The sequence below is a fragment of the Drosophila takahashii genome, chromosome 3L, assembly GCF_030179915.1.
Source record: "Drosophila takahashii strain IR98-3 E-12201 chromosome 3L, DtakHiC1v2, whole genome shotgun sequence".
Taxonomy (NCBI): domain Eukaryota; kingdom Metazoa; phylum Arthropoda; class Insecta; order Diptera; family Drosophilidae; genus Drosophila; species Drosophila takahashii.
The window spans coordinates 4,660,073-4,679,259 of NC_091680.1; the positions used below are offsets into that span (position 1 = coordinate 4,660,073).

The 19,187-nt window shown below is 36.8% G+C and overlaps 1 protein-coding gene across 2 annotated transcripts in view; it reads right to left on the minus strand.

Annotated features, from left to right (window-relative positions):
• eIF5B (eukaryotic translation initiation factor 5B) overlaps nucleotides 1-19,187 on the minus strand; it is a 43,052-nt gene that overhangs the window by 20,785 nt on the left and 3,080 nt on the right. For both annotated transcript variants that reach the window (XM_070214411.1, XM_044394453.2), the window contains exons 4-7: nucleotides 16,111-17,533; nucleotides 15,745-15,877; nucleotides 3,493-3,569; nucleotides 516-711 (exon numbers count right to left, since the gene is read on the minus strand). In XM_070214411.1, coding sequence (XP_070070512.1) covers nucleotides 516-711; nucleotides 3,493-3,569; nucleotides 15,745-15,877; nucleotides 16,111-17,533 — 1,829 coding nt within the window. The remainder of the gene's footprint in view (nucleotides 1-515; nucleotides 712-3,492; nucleotides 3,570-15,744; nucleotides 15,878-16,110; nucleotides 17,534-19,187) is intronic.

Consider the following 19,187-nt stretch of genomic DNA (forward strand, 5'->3'; position numbering starts at 1 on the left):
CTTTTGGGTTTCCGTCTTTAATTCGGAACATCTGATACGTACACTTGAAAACGAGTGCGAATTTTGTGGGTAACCAAAAAATAAACAAATGGCATGCTAATTATAATAAAATCTTCCAATAAAATATTGTACAAAATCATTCATTGCGAAGATCACTTATTTTAAATATAACAAACAACTATTTTTAATTTTTTAACATCTAGATCTAGAAATTCCTAATTATTGGGTAAATTTTATTTATTTATAGATCGTCTTTTCAAAAATTCAAATAAATAAAAATATTAAAAAAAAACCCTATTAAATATTTAAAGATGGGAATTTAAAATAAGGTAATGGTTGATTACAACCTAATATTATCCCAATAAATTCTTTATTTAATCTAACAACTGATTTCATATTCCTATTAAAATAATACAAAAAAAAACTCTTTTAGTGCTAATGTTACATTAAATCTCAGTTAAAATTACACATATTTGTTATTCCAATAAAAGTTGTAAAAAAAGATGTTTACTTACTCTTAACTTGCAGGGGAAGACGGCTACGGAGCGGAACTCTTCGCGCTTCTTCTGCTTGAGTTCCTCGCGATAGGCGGTGAACTTGTCGAACAGATGATAGATAATGTCCGCTTGGAATATTTTCACGCCCAGGGAATCGGCCATTTCCTGTGCCTCCCGCTCGATCTTCACGTCGAAGGCCAGAATTGTAGCATACCTAAAGGGGGCGAGCGAGAAAGAAGAAGAAAATAAATAGAGATCAGTGAGATTCGTTGGCGGTGGTAATTTAAAACAATTAAAAGTATATGCAATCAGAGAAAGAGAGAGACTGGAACTGGGCAACTGGGCAGCCAACGAGCATAATAATACTAATAATAATAAAAATAACCATAATGACACTGCAGGCTGGTCTTCCTGTCTGGTAAAAAAAAAAGAAACCAAAAGAGAAGGAGAAGAGTTGGCCTAATGATCGGGCCACATGGCGATCCGAGAGCACCAGGAAGCGTTAATAATTGAAATCACAAACAACCTCGGCTGTTGGATAAAATAAAAGTCCAACTGACGATCGGTCAGTCAGCTCAAGATGTTGTTTGTTTAGCTTGGTTAACTTTTCGCCGTGTGAGCGGGGCTTTCAATGACAGGAAATGGTTGGCATTTCGAGAATCGAAACTCTGCGTCGACAGGAAAAGGTCCCAAACTCAAAGTGGATTCGAGTCAGCTAATGAGGGGCACTTTTTGGGATCGCTCTCTCGAACATATATAAAAATGAAAATGGGTTGGGGATTAAAAATTTGTTTGGGAAGAGGCGAAAACAGTTTAGGATTGAATCCACAACTAATCGATCTATGAATTATGGGGTATTCGTGGAGCGAATGGAACTAATATGAAGAAGATTAATAAAAGGAAAGGAGAGAACACTATTAAATTGTGATATATGGGTTATATACCTATTAGTTATAAGACTGGGAGTGTAGGAAACACCTTAAAATAAGAGACAACTTCTAATTAAAAATTCGATACAATTCAATAAATTAGATATGAATATCAAAATGCAATTTCAAGTTAAAATCAAAAATTAGGATAGCATATTAATGTATTCGAAATTATGGTTATATGGACCCTAAAAAAACAATCACTTTCGAGGCAAACTTTTATGAAGATCTTTTTTGAGAAGAAACCCCTTCGAGGGATAATAAATAGCCAACCATTGTTTGAGCAGATCACTTTCGAGTGAACGAGCCAATTTTATGCATAAAAGATCACATAAAAACAGTTAAATATTTTATGGGACTCGTAAAGGCGACACACAGCCCCAGAAGGGAGATATGTTCGAGTGTATAAATAGTAGAACCCATCGAAGCACTTAGTTCTCTTCCCTCTTCCCCAACAGACGAATGGATTTTTATGGTCGCTGCTCGCAGCGTAAAATGCAAAATTTTATGGTTCGAAAATTCCACACGCGTAAAAATCATAAATAAATGAAGAGCAGCCAGCCACACATAGTAAAAGATAGTGAATCTACATAAATATGTAGGTTTGTGCAGAGTATGGTCTAAAAATCGGGCCATAACTCTCGAAGTGAACGCACGCATGCGCAAAAAGGGAAACGGAAGTGCTACGTCTTGGGCGTAGATATAAGATATAAGATACGAAGTGCAAGATAGCAGATACAATTGCAGTTACATTTCTATTTCGTACATAAGACAGCGTAATTCGAGTGGGCCGTAAATGTATCTTTGCAGCTTTTATTGTTGCCAAGCAGAGCACAAAAATAGTTTTGCAATTGGAGAACCCCAAAGAACAGGACTGGAAAAAGTGAAAGATATAGATAGACTGGACTATCACTTAACGCCGCTAATGAGACAAAGCTGCCGGCTTAAAGGTTTCTCGCTCTCCTATAATAAATCATGGGCACATCTTATCCCCTTCCATTCAGCTTAGCTTTTTTTTACCCCCTGGTAAAGTGCATTTTGTGATTGCCGCTAAATGAATCACTTAACCCGACCATTCGGACCATCGGGACTCCTCCTTCGTCGGCTAATATCACACACAATCTTCAAAGATCCGACCATATTGCGTTGTTTATCAAGTGGCGGGTGGGTACGGTGGGTTCGGTGGGTAGAAGGCACCGAGGAATTGTGTTAATGAAGTTAAGCGGCAATAAAATTGCATTGTCCGTTGTCATATATCAAAAAGTCGTTTATTCTCGCTGTCTCGCGGACCTCTTGCTGCTTTAAGTGTTCGAATATAAAGCGGCAATGGCCTACAATGTAGTCGAGAAGAAAAAAAATGGTAGGGGGCTCTGCGGACTGCAACTCTATGAATGATAAAATGAAATGTGAGTCTCTGTGGTGTTGCAAATGGACAAGGGAAGGTGTTACATGTAAAGTTGAACACGTTCTCGAGAGGAAGTACTAAAGGTATTCATCAAAAAGGTGGTAAAAGGAAAAGGGAGTACAAAAAATTTTAAAATTTTACTTGCACACTTTTTAAACAGCTTATTTTCTAAAAATATTTTACAAAAAAATAACTACTAAGTAATAAATAGACCTGGTAATCATAACTACCAATTTTATAGGTAATCTTTTAAACAGGAAGTATAATATTCCATAGTAACTGAAACACAACTCTTCAGTTTAATTTTCTAAAGAATTCGCGAAGTCATCACTTTTTTTTTTTTGCTGTGATTATCACTCAGTCATTTGTCATTCATAGAAAACACCATCAGTATATCAATTTCCCCAGCTGTCGACACAATTTCTGTTTGCGAAATCCCTCAATGGGGGGAGTTCAATAAACCCCCTACGAAAGTGAATTTGATAGTGGAAGTTCCACTACTCGGAACACTCTCAGCTGTATAAATTTCCGCATTCAGCAAATTCTCAAGAACTCTAATTCTGATATTGCATAATTTCGTATGACACATCCGCAAACGAAAAAAATAAACGAGGGGTAGGAAAGGTGAACCTAGAAACGATAAGTTTTGGGGTTTACTTACTGCGCCTCGTGTTCCAACATTGTGGAGGCCTTCATCACATCGCGTTTCACTACGGGACCAATACGGATGGCAGAATACTGGAAAAAATAATTTAAAAGGTTTGGTTAGTAAAAAGTTATTATAATTAATTTAAAATTTTATATTGTAAATAAAATTAAATTAAATATATTTACCTATTAATAAACATATTTTCCATTTTAATGTTATATTTTAAATATTCTACAGGAAATCTATTCTAGTAAATCTATATTATGTTGTCAACCATGTGTGCCTACAAAGTTTTCCTCTCTTTTCGTTGGCCCAAAAGCATTTGACCCAAAGAAAACTTTAGCTATTTTTAGGCGAATGGCCATAAAAAAATAAAAACGAAATAGGAACAGAATCTAAACTAAACAAGCAGTCCACTAAAGTGAAACATTTCTCAAACGTCCAAGTGGCCAGGAGACATTCGATGGGTGGAAACTCTGACGACGAGTTCATTCACATCGAAGCTGTTCAATTTTTATTTTGTTTATTTTTTTGTTCGTCGCCAGATGATTACAAATGATCATTGATAAAAATAACAGCAGCGGCGCGAGAGTCTGACATGAATGAATGGTTGGATGGTCGGGATGGTTTGGGTGGACTTCAATGAGTGGGGCAAATGGAATTTGCTGTCGATAGCGACTTAATTGCGCCACCGGATATGCACGCGCCGTTGATAAGACCAAAATAATGAGAGGCTCCCGATTGAACTGAACCCATTAACAACTGGCAGTACAACCCGTTTTACTCTCTCTTTTACAGCTGGCTGATAAATTGAAATGTCGGCTTATCGGCTAGATTAATCGGATTAATTTAAATGCCTGTTTATAGCAGAGGCATAAATTAAGAATTATTGTAAGGCTGCTAAAAAGCTTTTTGATATAGTGCTACTGGTTGTAGGATACTTTATCTTTTATGAAAGACTCATTAAACTAAATTAATGCAGTTCCTAAAGGATCATTAGCAGCTAAATAAATATTTGATACTTTTTTAAGGATCATTGGCAGCTAAATAAATAAATTATTATGACAATTAGCTTGTAAAATACAACTACTTTGACTTAAATTTTAATTAAAAGTCCAGAAAACCCTTAAATATTTTTAAATTACACCTAGACCTCGTCGATACTCCACTGACGTCATATTAAATTTCTGCCTTTCTGCTCAAGTGTTTCGATTGTAAATTGAATTCAATTACAGCTTAACCCATTCATGAGCATTTCATTCATTACTGCGAAACGCCTCAGCTGCTGACGCTGTTATAAAAGAAATTGTGTGTAACTAACGGAAAGCAAATAGGAAAAAAATACGGCAGCAGCAGCAACAACAGGAAAATATAATAGGAAAAAAGCGAGAAAACCGGGGAGAGAAAGAGTTTTGCAATCAGCAAAACAATGAATGAAATCGGAAGTTTATTGTTGTATGCAATTGTGGCACAGTAGCAACAAAAGCGAGCAAGAAAACTCACTCGCACAGTAATTGAGGAGGCGAGAAAGAGAAAGGGAGAAAGAGCAGTCGTCGATTGCATGTAAAACGGAAAACGGGTGCAAACGGAAGTGATAGCCAAATGCCCCCATTTATGCACTCGAAAATATATTTTTCCAGATTTTAAACTATTTTAAAAATGAAGTAGCTGCTGAGAAAATATATTTAAGAAATTTAAGACCGTTTTTTAAATAGCTTATATTTTTTAAAAATTGTTTAAACTTTAAGTCACTAAAAAATACGAGAATTTTAGCAAAGGAATTGCTTAAAATAATTTCAACATACAAAACAATTTTTTCGTAATATAATATCAATTTTTAAATTTTAAATTATTTTAAAATATATAGCGATTTAAATCAATTTAAATTATGTAAGAATAAGTTGTCATTTATTTATTATTTAAATAAAAAATATATCTTCGCTAGAGTTTTGAAATCATATATAAAGGTGTCTAAAAGTATGCTGCAATCTATTTTTCAATGCCTGCTTTTCAACTCCTTTATAAGTGAATACAAAACCCTAGTGATATCTGTGGCCCCTTCCACTTTATGGGTTTATTTTAATCTGACCAAAATATATTTAGAAATTTCTATTAAAATGATTTTTCAGTGCGTTACTATGGGACCTGAAAAAGAGTGTGGGTGTTGGGGGGATGAACTTTCCACGTGGCAGCCGGCAGTCGATTTCCAGCTGAATATCATTTCGCACAAACAATCAGTACGTGCGACTGACTGACGCAGCAACATCCAACATCCACGTTCACAATTTCCACAAATCCACAATCGGCATCAGCAAAAAGGCCAGAAAAGCCAGAAATCGGAGACGAGAAAAGCCGTTTGCCTGGTGCCTTTGCTTTTGCGCAGAATTTGTGGGCGGGAAGTGCGTAAATGGCAAATGAAAACGCACACGAACGGCGAGCTAATTAGCAGGAGAGCCCGGCTAACGTGGAAGCCAAAAGTGGAGGTGCCACGCCCACCACCTGCCGCCCCCTTTCTGCTGACGTCAAGTGGCAACGCCACTCAATGTTATCGATGACACGGGCAAAAAGCCAAGACAGGTGAGCACACTGAACTTAAGATTTATGATGCCATTTGGCTTTAAATCTTAAAAAATGTCTCTTTTTATTTTTTTTATTTAAAAATTTTAAGTATATTGTAATGTCAAAAGTAAGCTGTCTCCATATTAATTTTTATAAAATGATTAAGAAAAGAAATTTTCAAAACTCACCATAGTTTAGAAAAATTATCTTCCTAAAGGTATTCTTTCCTTTTATTTTCTAAAAGTATTTTTAAAAAATCAGAAAAAACCAATTTGCACTTTTTATCAGATGATATTATCAATTTGTACAATTTATATTTTTGGAGAAGTTTTTAAATTATTTTTTTGGCGTTTGATGCATTTTTTCTAAAGCTTCAATACCTCTTTAAAATAATAGTTTTCCTGTTTTCTTAGTGCTCAAATCGATTGTTGAGATTTTTTTAAGACTACGAATGATGCCAATTTTGATGAAAAGCAACTAAATTAATGGCATATGTCGACTTTAGTGACTGACAGACAGCCTAAACAGCTGATTAATGTCGGGGAACCTTCGATGGGGAATTGGAAAATTGCGGTGATTTCGAGAAAATGCCACACGTTCCACGTGAACTTCCGTTTTGGTTTGGGGTTCTTAAATGCAAACACATATCTATTATTTTCCACTTCCTTTCCTTCCAAAAATACGGTCGCTACGTGTTTATGAATGAAAACTAAGCAATAAGCTCTGGAAAGTATCTGTGAGATACTCTGTGTAAATGTATAAGTGCGATAGTGTATCTGTGAGTGTGGGGCAGGAAGAATTGCTTCCGTTGTTTTTTTGTTTTCGTCTTTTCATTTATACATTCATTCATTTACTCATTCACTTGGGTTCACTCATTCATTCATTGTTTTTTTTTACTTCTTTCTTGCTTTTTTTATACCCTTGAAGAGCGTATTATCATAGTCATATATTTCAGCAATATAATTTTGTTCAAAATTTAACGACTACAATGTATTAATTTGTCATTTAAAAAAAAATTTTTTAATATAATTTTGTGAAATATATTTTCTTACAAAATCAAGAGGGCATATAAAATTCGGCTTTCTTGTGAATTTTTTGTTTGTTGAGGCAATCTGTTTTTGTTGTTTTTGGCAACTGCGTCGCATTAATGAAAACATTGGCATTGTCTGCTTCTTACCTCACTTCCTTCCTGCCAACCGCCGTAATGCCCAACTAGTACTACGAAACACGCTAAACATGAGAAAAAGAACCACGACCGCAGCGAAATTAAATTCATTCATGAAATTCAACGAAGAGCGTCCAAAAAAACAAAAAAAAAATAGGGGCGGAGAAGAGGGTTTAGCACCCAACAATGGACATTTCTGGGTCCGGTCTTTTCTTCGGGGTCGCATTTTGCCTTCCCCTACCCCTTCCCCTCGGCAACCCCTTCACCATCGAACTATTCATGAATGGGCCCCCGAAGACGTCACGCCACTCGATCTAGCCAGTTTTTATGCCTTCCATATTTCCCAAGATATTTGCGTGGTATTTTTGTTTTTCGCTCATTAATTGCGTAGCTCTTTTGCCGTAGTAAAACGTAATTTAATCGGCAAAAAAAAAAGAAATACACTAATTTGTATAAAAAAAAAAGATTAAGGTATAAAGATAAAATTAATTTAAAATTTTTGTATTTAAGATTTAATTATATCATTAAAAATTATACTTTTTAAATTAATCAGACATTTAATTTTTAAAACATGGTAACATTTGGTAACAAAAATATTTATTTAAAAAACACGTTACACCTTATTTTATGTATTTTAAAACATATAATAAAAAAATTGTTAGGGCAATAAATAAATTAATTTCGAAAAGGTTTTTAATATTTTGTTTTGGAAACTATTAATTTCCAAACCATAATTTTGGAGTCCTAAAAAAATACAGTTTGAAAACTGGGCAATGTGGCTAATTATTTCCACACCTGCTGCGTTGTAACATTGATGTCCACCCAGACGAAAATGCTGGCCAAAGTGGCTAATTATCTTAACTGCCGCTACTGCAGCTTCTGCCGCGAGTGGGCGAAACGAAAACCGCAACACAGTTGGCAGAGTTGGATTTTAATGTGGATGTGGATTCGCATAGTTTCGAATAGTTTTGCGTTTTGCATTTCGCATGCAAACGTGCAAATGCGGTGCCAAATGGCGGCCCCAAACGGACGACAAGTCGCCGAGCATGACGAGCTGTATTTGCGAAACTTTCTGTTGTTTACTTTTAATTAAAATGCATGTGGGAATCAAATTACGTCGGCCATACACATTTGCGGCCGACTGCCTAGGTATATCTGCTGTATCTGTATATCTGCTATCTGCCCACCTGGCCCACCTACCAAATCCAAAACCGAGTACAAATCCAACACCAGCAACAACAAGTGGCACACAATTATGGCAAAGGCAACCGCAGCACAATGAATGCATAGGAATAGTTGATGGCTACATAATTACATTTTCGCCCGAAATGCAGCGAGACACAGCAGCATCTGGTGGCTTGGTGTTTTCGGAGATGGAGGATGATATATCTGTATTTATATGGAGAGAAAGGAAGTGGGAGTGGGAAGTGGGGTGGGTCGACAGGTTGAAGAACGAGAAATGCAGTCGGTGCTGCGAATTTGCTGGCAATTTAAGAAGCTTCATAGCCAAGTAAAGGTAAGAAATTAGGCCCATGAAAAAAACCATTTTAAACGGTATTTAAATAGACAGCCTTTTGAAAATGAAATCTACAAGTAAAGCAATACCCAGGATGCTTAAGAATTCGCGTTCCGTAAACGAGTTTGAATATATTACAAGAAATGTAGAACTCTATACCATTTTGTAGTAAAAATAATACTCAAAAATGCTCAAGAATTCGTGTTACATCAAAAGCATTCATTGGAGTTTATATACCATTAAAAAATTTAATTAAATAAACATTTTACATTGTTTTTATGCTAAAATAAGACTGTCTACCTAACTATTTAAAAACACAGAAATATTTAAAAATGCTCAAGAATTCGGTTGCACCTTTTAAGTAAATTGACTTACTATCATTTACTTTAATTTTTAATACATTTAAACTCAACCATTACAATTTAGCTTCCATTTTGCTTCTCTTACAAATTTGGCAACACTAGTAGCGGTTCAGAAATGAAGAAGACAACCCAGTGTCTAGCCATTTTTCGAGTGCGCAATTTTTTCATTCATGAAAAAGGCAACATGACGAAAAAAAAAGAGTTGCGGGATGGGATATACATTGTTGGGCAAAGAAAATACAGGTAAATGTGAGCGAGTGTGTGGATTGCAAAATTGAATGAATGAACATGAACCCAGCCACGTTGCGGGTGTACGAACAGCAAATGCAGCCTGTGTTGTACTGTTGTATAAGCCAAATAGCAAGCTAACCAACTGAGAGAGGTGCACACAGCTTTTTTTATGAATGGCAGCCGGCAGCACCGCTATATTTGGACGTTCGTTGATGGCTACGAGGTGCAAATGTTAATGAAGCCAACGCTGCAACATCAACGGCAAACAGGCAGTGATGGGAGATATATGGGTAGGTGTACCTTGGTGGAAATATAGGTAATTGCTGTAGAAATATAGGTACAAATGCCAAAGAATTCGCGGTACTTTAAACTTATAAAGAAATGATATGATGATTGTCTATATTATTTTCTGTTCTGCAACTCTTCTGAACCTTAAAAAATACTAAAGAATTCTTTAATTGTTGTATCTTTAATTGTTGTATCCTTAAAATAAGATGTTTCTTTATATTTATCTTCAAAATCTTGTACCTCAGCACAGTAATTCTCATCACTACAAACGACTAAAGAAATTGCAGGCCAAATGCATAACGGTGTTTGCAATGGCCCAAAGAGAAAGAGACAGGGCGATGGAGAGTGGTAGCAGCCGTAGCCGTTCATTCATGTTGTCTTTGGTTCGGTTTTTCCGGCAGGCGATCATAAAAATGTGCAGCCAACGGACCATAAATCTGGCGAAAACATTTTCCATGACGTAACCGAGGAATGTCTGTTGACTGGAGGCGGAAAATGGCATTTTAACATGGATTTTTATCGGTTCTGTTTCTGTTATTTGGCCTGAAAGAATAGGACTTAATGTCTTGAACATTGTCTTTTAAAACTAAGTCCTTAAAAAAACCGCCAACACATTTATGGAAATGTAAAGTTTTAATTTTCAGCTAACTCGGAGCTTAAAAAGCTGAGAATTTATAGTACTCGTTAAAGATCAATTTTTTTTAATATATTTTAAAATCTAAGATTGTATATATAAAGGAGCTTTTATTATAACATTTTTTAAGGAATATTTCAAGTATTGCAATATCATTGTTCCAATACTACTTGTTCAATTTAATTTCAAGATATGGGGGGTAAAAATAAGATGGGGGTAATGGTTAATCGTGATTGTGACGCACACTCGCGGCCGCAAAAACACATGGCCATCAAGCTGGGCAACAAGTGCAATCAATTTTTATGAATGAATCGAGAAACGCGGCATTGATCAGTGTTGCTCTTGTTTTTATTTATTGAATTTATTGTGTTTGTTGTTATTGCCGCGCTGGCGTTACGCCCTGCCGCGCAGAGGGCGCACAAAAAAAAGGGGGCGGGGCAGGGTGTTTAATTTATCGAAATGTATAGCAAATGTTTATTTGATCAATGAAATGAATTATTGTACGAGCATCTGCCTCTGTGTGTGTATATATTTTTGTGTGTCTCTGTACAAACAAGCAGATATATATGTATATCTACCAAATGAATGAAAAACAACAACAGAATAACAACTATAGATATAACTTCCATAAATGCCGCTCAATATGTGGGACGCAATTAAAAACAAAAATAAAATAAAAGCGGCAGCGCAAAACATTTGTAATTGATTTGTTTTCCATACAATTGATTGTCTTCTGTTTGCTTTTATTTTTGTTAATATTGGGAACTGGTTAAGGCTTACTTTTTATATTTACTTATTTTTTTTTCTGCGTTATCTTCAATTAATTAAAAGATAAGAAACAATGAATGGAATAATGAATGAGATTTACAGCTCAATTAAACCAAAATTAATTTTATTCAACAAGAGATTTTCAGTTAAGAGCTCATATTTCTTTATTAGCTTTCATATTTAAATTTCAATTTAGTATGCCACATATAAATATCTAACCTCTTAAATCGATTAAAATTTTACAGAAATTAAATTTTTCTAAAAAATAATGCAAAATAATTTAAAACATTTATATTGGTTGCATTTATTTTGCGCCTCTCTGGTGACTGAAAGGGTTCGAAAGCGTACAATTTGGATCGGGATCGGGTGAATAGCAATTAATGGAACAGTGCAAGCGTAAGATTGATTGGCAATTGCCAATCAACGCAACCTGCGACGTGTCAGAAATTAATGGGCTAAGCGAGACAAAACTTTTGAGCGGTTTTTCTTTTTTTCTCTCCTATTTCATTTTTTTTGAACGGCAGCGGCGGCCAGCACTCAAATGACAATTTCCGGCCGTCAGTTTGGCAGTGCCAATAAATTGGCAACCCTGCTCGTATTTCAACGGCCACGCAAGAAAAAAGCGAAAAAGCACCAAATACCTAATACCAAATACCGAATAGCGAATCGAAAAAGGCCGCCATCTCATGTATACGAATGATATGATGTGGGTGCCTAGAAAAATGACTCTGGCAGCGATAACCATAAAGTTTTATGGCATTTTACATAGCATTAGTCGGTCCAAAAAAAGGTAAAGCCCGAGAGTGTCTGTGAATGTTGTTAGCCAGTTACTAAATTTGGCTTAAATGAAGGCGAAACTTGTTACGTAGCCGGCCGGTGGGCCACCAGTCGTCGTCCCACATGGTCAGCATCTCTGGCTCAAATCATGAATGAATATATAGCAGAAGTCGGTGTCACTCTGTCAGTTTGTCACTCATTCACTCAGTCAGTCAGTCAGTCAACTGGCCATAATTGATTTTCGAAACGAGCGCAATAAACATGACGGCGACAAATTTTTCGTCTAAAATGTGACAAAATCGTAAAAAAAAAGACGGAAAAAAAGAGCAAAAACCGACGACACCATATCGAAAAAGCGACAAAAAGTCGTGGCCATATGGACAACATGTGCATGCGACTGCAGAAATTGTTAATTCATTCATTAAGAGTCCACCAAGTGGTCGTCCAAAAAACCAAACGAAACCAAATCTAATGGGCGCGACTCGGAAAAAAGCGACTTGGAAATTATTTCAGTGGGCCGCAGAAGACAAAAGGAAGCTCAGATGGTTGAACTTTTATAGGAGCGGAGTTTTCTTAGAAAAGGTTTTATTGGGAAATCTGATAATTATATAGTAAAGGCTTAAAATGTCAGATACAATAGAATTTTTCAACTTAAAGTGTAAGATTACTAAGAAATCTATTATGGTACAAACGTATAAAACGTAGGTTTGCTTAGAACCCCTGTAGATAAATATATAAAATCTTAAAAAAAAATACATTTCTTAGATCCTAAATCAGAATACTTAAAGAGGTATTCAGTAAATTTAAAACCACTTCAAAGAAACAGTGAGGTAGAAAAAAATCTAACTCCATATAAATGTATCCCTAAAATACATTTAATTATATAGTAGTTTTTAGAATCGTATTTAATTTCTCAACAAATGTATCCTTAAAATCTTTGAAATTAGATGGCATTGAAATTATCCTAATGAAATACAATTATGATACAATCATATAAAACATTTTACGATAGTAAATATTATGGCTCTTAAACCAGAACCGCGTATTGAAATGCATAAGAAAACTAATATGATACAATTATATAAAACCGTTTTAAATATTTCATCAATTTTACAACCAGAACCAGTATATATTTAAGATCACTTTTCGAGGGAGTATAAGAACTTTCATAATGGAACTTTAAAAACCTCCTTAAATCATATAGTATTTCTGAAAGATGACCCCCCTTTGCGTCTTGAAACGTCCCTGGCCTGGTCTCATCATTCAGTCAGTCAGTTGCTCATTCATTCAGTTCACAACCACGCGCCCTGTGGCTGCATTTGGTGGCTAATTTGCATAGTTTTTCAGCTCGGTGTGCTTTATATTGCGTTGGCGTTTCGGCCCGGATCGTATTGGATCGTATACTCGCAAACGTATATGTGTACCCATATGTAGGAACCTTAAGGCCTGGGAAAGTGTTGCGGCCTGCCGAATGATAATGATAATGATGGGCTACATGGAGATGATGATGACACTGTGGGAAACCTTAGCAAATGTGGGCTGCTGTTGCTAATGAGCTTGTAGTGTCAGCAGAAACAGAAAAAGAAAAAATAAATAATAAAATAAATAGTGTGTGTGTTTGTGTTAAAGGCAAAAGAGTTTTTACTCGAAAATAGAAAATTGCTGAAACAACAGAACGCTCAAATGTCGGGGTCTTGGATCAAATGGCCCATATGTGTGTTGTTCTGCGTCTGTTTATTGTTTTGTTCACTTTATCCGCGCTTCCGTTGCAACATTTCCGCAGCTGAGGCAAGCGAAAAAAATATATAAGAGCAACAAAAAAATAAGGGAAATTAAATAAGGCAAATAATTCTGATTATCTAATTCCCATTTTAATGCAAGAAAGAACGAGTACCTCGACTATCAGATACCCGTTACTCCGCTAAAGGAAGTGCGAGGGAGATAAAGATATGCATGCAAAAAAGCCACTGCTTGCACTGCTTGCCCTGCTGAATTTCATTACTTGCTCATAACTTTTTAATGAATGGATTGATTTGAAAAAGTTTTTCTACATTTCTATAGGTATTAATTAACACAATAAATGTAATTTTCAGCTTTACAAAATCTGTAAAGATATGGGCTTCAGTCCTTTTTTAGACTCTGTACTTTCCAACAAATACAATATACCCTTTTTTACCCTCCGAGTAACGGGTATAAGAACCCAAAGCAAACTCGATTAATTCATTCATTTAAGCAAAGGCGTGAGAAATTGATTGGGCTGCTTGCCTTTGCTTTTGCTAGAAAATAAATATTTGCTAAATTGGAATTTGAGTTGTCATATCCGCTGTGCGAGCATATAAACCGCCGGAATATAAAAATATATATATATCTGCAGATCTCCGTATGCGTATGCCCATCTATATGGTATATAGAGCGGCCAGTATTTTTAGTTGGGTGTTCAATCTTCTCGAGACTGGGGGGCAGACAGCGAAATGAAATGGTTACAGTGCGTGTTCAGTTGGCTGGGCGCCCGCCATTCGGCTTCTTTTGGCATGAATCATCGCCATGATCATCATCACTATCTCATCATCATCATCATGATTATCATCTTGGTGGCTAGAACGGCCGGGTTTTGCATTTTACAAAAATACGCATTTTTATGTTTACGGCGTAGTCTGGCAGACACAGGAGGAGGCGACTCTCCCCCGCCTCCTCACGCACTCATAATTCCCAAAATCCGAAATAGTTTTTTGGCCAGCAAAGAAATTTACAACTTTGTCGCCGCACCGAATTCAATTTGCCAAGAGATATCGAAAAGTTGCCAGCAGAAGAATATGGCAAATTTTCCAAACTGCGTACTACGAAGAGAGAAGATATTTTGTTTATCGTCTGAGTATACGAGCTGTTAGAAATATCCCGCCATGGGCCGAAATAAATAATGTGTACATAAATTTGCAGAGCTCTCACCTATTAAAAGGTTATCTCTCCCTCTGCCTTTTTGGGATCTATTCTAGAAAATATTCTTTTGGCTAATTGTCTAAACAAACGGTGCGAAACTATGTTAGCGCATCGACTGAAATTCGTTCCCTTCGGGGTTTACCGAATATCCTCTGTTTTGGTTGTTATTCATTTCGGACTTGTTGCACAAGACACGTGTGGTTCGTTATTTGTCAGGGGATACAAGGGATATCACAGGTAAAAGTAAGCAAATTTAAAAGGGTGTGAATCAATCGACCAAAACATATTGCCAAAACCTGGTTTGCATCCATTTCTTGATTTTCCAAGTGAAAAACAATCTTGAAACTATTGGCATTCATGGTTTGCGTCTTCATTTAATTTAGTAGAATATTTGCTCTTAGTTTAGGTAATTACTTTTGTAAATTTTATGCGAGTTTTAAATAATCAAGTTAGACTTTCATTGATAAAAATAAGGCTAAATATTCTTGATAATAAATATGTAATTATAGATTTATCTCAAATCTAATTTAATTTCATAAATGATCATACAAATGAAAACCTCTATACGATATATTCGTTTACTTGTTGTTATTAATTAGGTATTTAAGTCCCCAGGGGAATTTTTTTTAGAACTCCTAAAAGCTAATAACACAAAACATCGTATATTAAAATTAATTTAAAATTTAGGTAATTATTTTGGTTTATTTGGAGTAAATTGACTAGGAGTTGGAGAATATATATAAGAGGTACCCCGACAATAAAAACCACAAAACTAAGGGAATGGGCACATTTTAAAAAGCGCGCTTACTGAATTCATGCTCCACTGTGGAGAGTTTATGGAGAGTTTTTTTTTTTGCCCCGCCAGAAGGTATGCTACATTTTTTTAGAAATATTTGTATGTAAAAAGAATGCTATAATTTCAAAAGAACTATGGTTCGAAAAATAATTATTTATGTTTCAACAAATAATTAAAAATTAATATATAAGATTTAATTTTAATATTAAATAAAAATTTATTTTCACTTACCGGAATTTTAGATGTGCGCAGGAACTCCAGAAGAGCCTCCAACGAACCCAGCGTGGAGGCCTGGACATGAACGCCTGTAGAAGCCAGTTTAATGTGACTGAGGGCACTCTTTAGCTCCCGAGCAACTTCATCTCTAAAATAAAAATAAAGGAGAATTTTAAGCACATAAAAGCCAGGAAAAAAACCTAATATACCAATTAACTAATATTTTTACAAAATTAATATAACGTTTCTAGAAAATTAAAGGCAGATATCTAAGAAAATTTAAATTTAACTTAAAAAGTTTTAATAAATGCAAGTAAATGGCACCTAACAATTTTACATTGCTGCTTTTCATTAGTAATGAATAAATAACTATATACGCACGTGCAAATTTCGACTTCATCGGGCTTGTGGGCAATCAGCAGATTGATGCCGGCGATGGCCTTCTCCAGATCCTTGGCCGCGATCTTGACGCCCTGGGCCGCCTTCACCTCCTTGTACTCCACATAGGCGTTCTTCACGCGCAGCTCCTTCATGGGCTGCGGCATCAGAAGCGAACGGATCTGGGTGACGATGGGTCCATCTGTGCCGGCCACCACCATGGTTTGTCCCTCGCGCAGCTTTCCATTAATCAAAATAGCATCGATGGTGGTTCCCAAACCGGGCAGAGCCTTCACCTCCAGCACGGTGGCCTGCAGCTCCTCGGAATACATCAGCCGCTTGGCCAGCATATTCTGGCAGAAGTCGGCGATCATGAAGAGCAGATTGCCCATGCCCTCGCCCGTTATCGCACTGGTGGGCACCAGCGAAATGTACGTCTTCGGATCCGTGTTCTCGTAGAAAAGAGCGGCATTCAAGCCCTGCTCGGCAAACTGCAGGATTACTTCCTTGGTGCGCTGCGTGAACTCCAGCTGCGTGTTGCTCGCCTGCTCCTTCAGCACATCGCGCACATCTCGCCTGCCCAACTGCTTCCAATCGTACAGACGATCGATCTTGTTGAGGGCCACAATGAACGGGCACTTCTTCTTTTTGAGCAGCTGAATGGATTCGATGGTCTGCGGCTCCAAGCCGTGCATAATGTCCACCACCAGGATGGCAATGTCGCAGAGGGAGGATCCACGGTTCCTCAAATTGCTAAACGACTCGTGACCGGGAGTGTCGATGATCAGCAGGCCAGGCAAACGATGCTCAAATCCAACGGAGGCCTTCACATACTTGGTCTGCTCCTTGATGGCATCGATGGGCACATTGGTGGCTCCAATCTGCTGCGTAATGCCGCCCGCCTCGGAATCCTGCACATGCGTGCGCCGCAGCTTGTCGAGAATCTTTGTTTTTCCCGTATCCACATGACCGAGCACACAAACCACTCCGGCTCTCAGTTCATCGGTGGTCCGCTTCCTCTCGGCTTCATCTTGACGCTTGAGGATTCGCGCCTCTGCACGGAGTCTTCGTGACTCTGGATCGTTGGCCTGTGCCGTTTCCTTTTCCTGCGAGTCATCGCTATCCTCATCGGAATCATCGCTGTCATCGTCATCCTCCTCATCGTCATCGTCGTCCTCGGATGAGGACTCATCCTCCTCCGCCTCGTTCTTCCCGTTGTTGGTAGCCTGCGAGGATTCCTCCTCCGGCTCCGGTTCCGCCTCGCTATCGGTGGCATCCCAGCTCTCCTTGACCACCTCCTCCTCGGTTTTTTCTTCCGCAGCTGCAGCGGCGGCAGCGGCAGCTGCTTGGGCTTCGGCTGCCTTGGCCTCCTCCTCGGCGGCCTCCTCCTTGGGACCCTTTTTCTTGTTCGGACGGATGCGGGTGCCTAAAAAAAAAGGAATATGTGGTTAATTGGCATGCTTAAGAGCTTATAATTTAGCGGAAAATTTAGATTATTACTGATTTGTGGCTGATGAGTAAAATAAAAATAAAAACAAATCGTAAAATTAAACTAAGGTCAAAATAATAATAATTATCATAAAATATTAATCAATCTCAACGTGATAATGAAAATAATAAATAAATAATTAAAATCTAGAAAATTCTTTCTTAAATTTTCTTCATCTAGAAAGGTTTTCTATATTCAAAGGCAAATTTTCTAAAAACAAGAATTATTTTTTCTATTTTCAAAAGTTAGGCCGTTTTAATGGCGAGATTTCTAAAATTTAGAAATTAATTTTTATAAGTTTAGTTTAATTTAATTGTTAGTAATAAGTAGACATCGAATTTTAGGTGAAATCGTTTTTTTTAAATACGATTTAAAGCCACATTTGATTGGTTACAAATTTTATTTATTAAGATATAATCACTATGGACGGCAGTCCATGTAGTGACGAAGCGCACCAGGAGAGTGTGCGAAGGCGACTACTATTATATAGCCGCAAAATTGAAAATCTGCTGTGATAGTCCGATCGTAATGAGTAATACACCAATCGAAAGGTATTGCAAAAACTTAAAGGATTGCATACCAAGACCTCAAGAAAATCAATTGGTTTGGGAAAGAGAGCGGTGAAAGTGTAAAAGTGAAAATTTAGAAATTTGGATCTGATGGGGCCGTTGGGGATAAATGCCCCCTCGCAATGTTTTAGTAGTTTTTCTATTAAAAATTCCCGTCGAATGAGGGGTCATATGATAAAATCCGACGCTCCGTTCAAAAGTTATAGCCAAAATAAGATTTTCTTCTTCTTCCCAAAATGAAATAATTTGTCCCTTTGTTTGTGGGTATGCATCAAATCGTGGTTTTAGGATCCTGAACTAAATTTTACTGTGCTTAGCAGCAGGATATGAACAACGTTTGTTCTACAACTTTTGGAAAAACCCGCTAGTTTGGCGGGAAATCATTGAAAAAAGCTAGATTTTGACGGCTTATAGTTTCTAAACGACCAAAGCTACAGACTCGTGCTACACCTCGTTAAAAAGGTAATTTAAAATGCTAATCGCGTTGCCTTGGGTAAAATTGGCTTAATGCAATAGTTTAAAATGTATGGCTAAAAGTTGTTTTTCTAAATCACTTTTTAGCTATTTTCTCAAAAACGGCTCTAACGATTTTCTTTACAACTTTAAACTGTATAGCCCTTGAGATTCCTTAAATTTTGGTATATAACACATTACTGTAAAAAGTCACGTTTAAAAGTTATTTTTATACGAAAATAGCCACTTTTGCCAGCTCGAACAACTAACGCTCCCTGAGTATTGAATTTTGTGGGAGGGTATACGAACTGTATTTTGGGGTCATGGAATCAGTAAATTTGCACTTAAGAGTTCCATAAAGGAATCTTTTGTTCTACGACTTTTGGAAAAAGCCGCTACTTTAGCGGGAAAAGCTAAAAATAGCTAAATTTCGTTAGTTTGTAAGTTCAACACTACTGAAGGTACAGACATGTGCTAAAACTCGTTTAAAAGGTATTTTGATATACTTCATCGCCTTTTTGACTTAATTCGTTTAAATACAATGGCTTACAAATTATGATTGACCAATT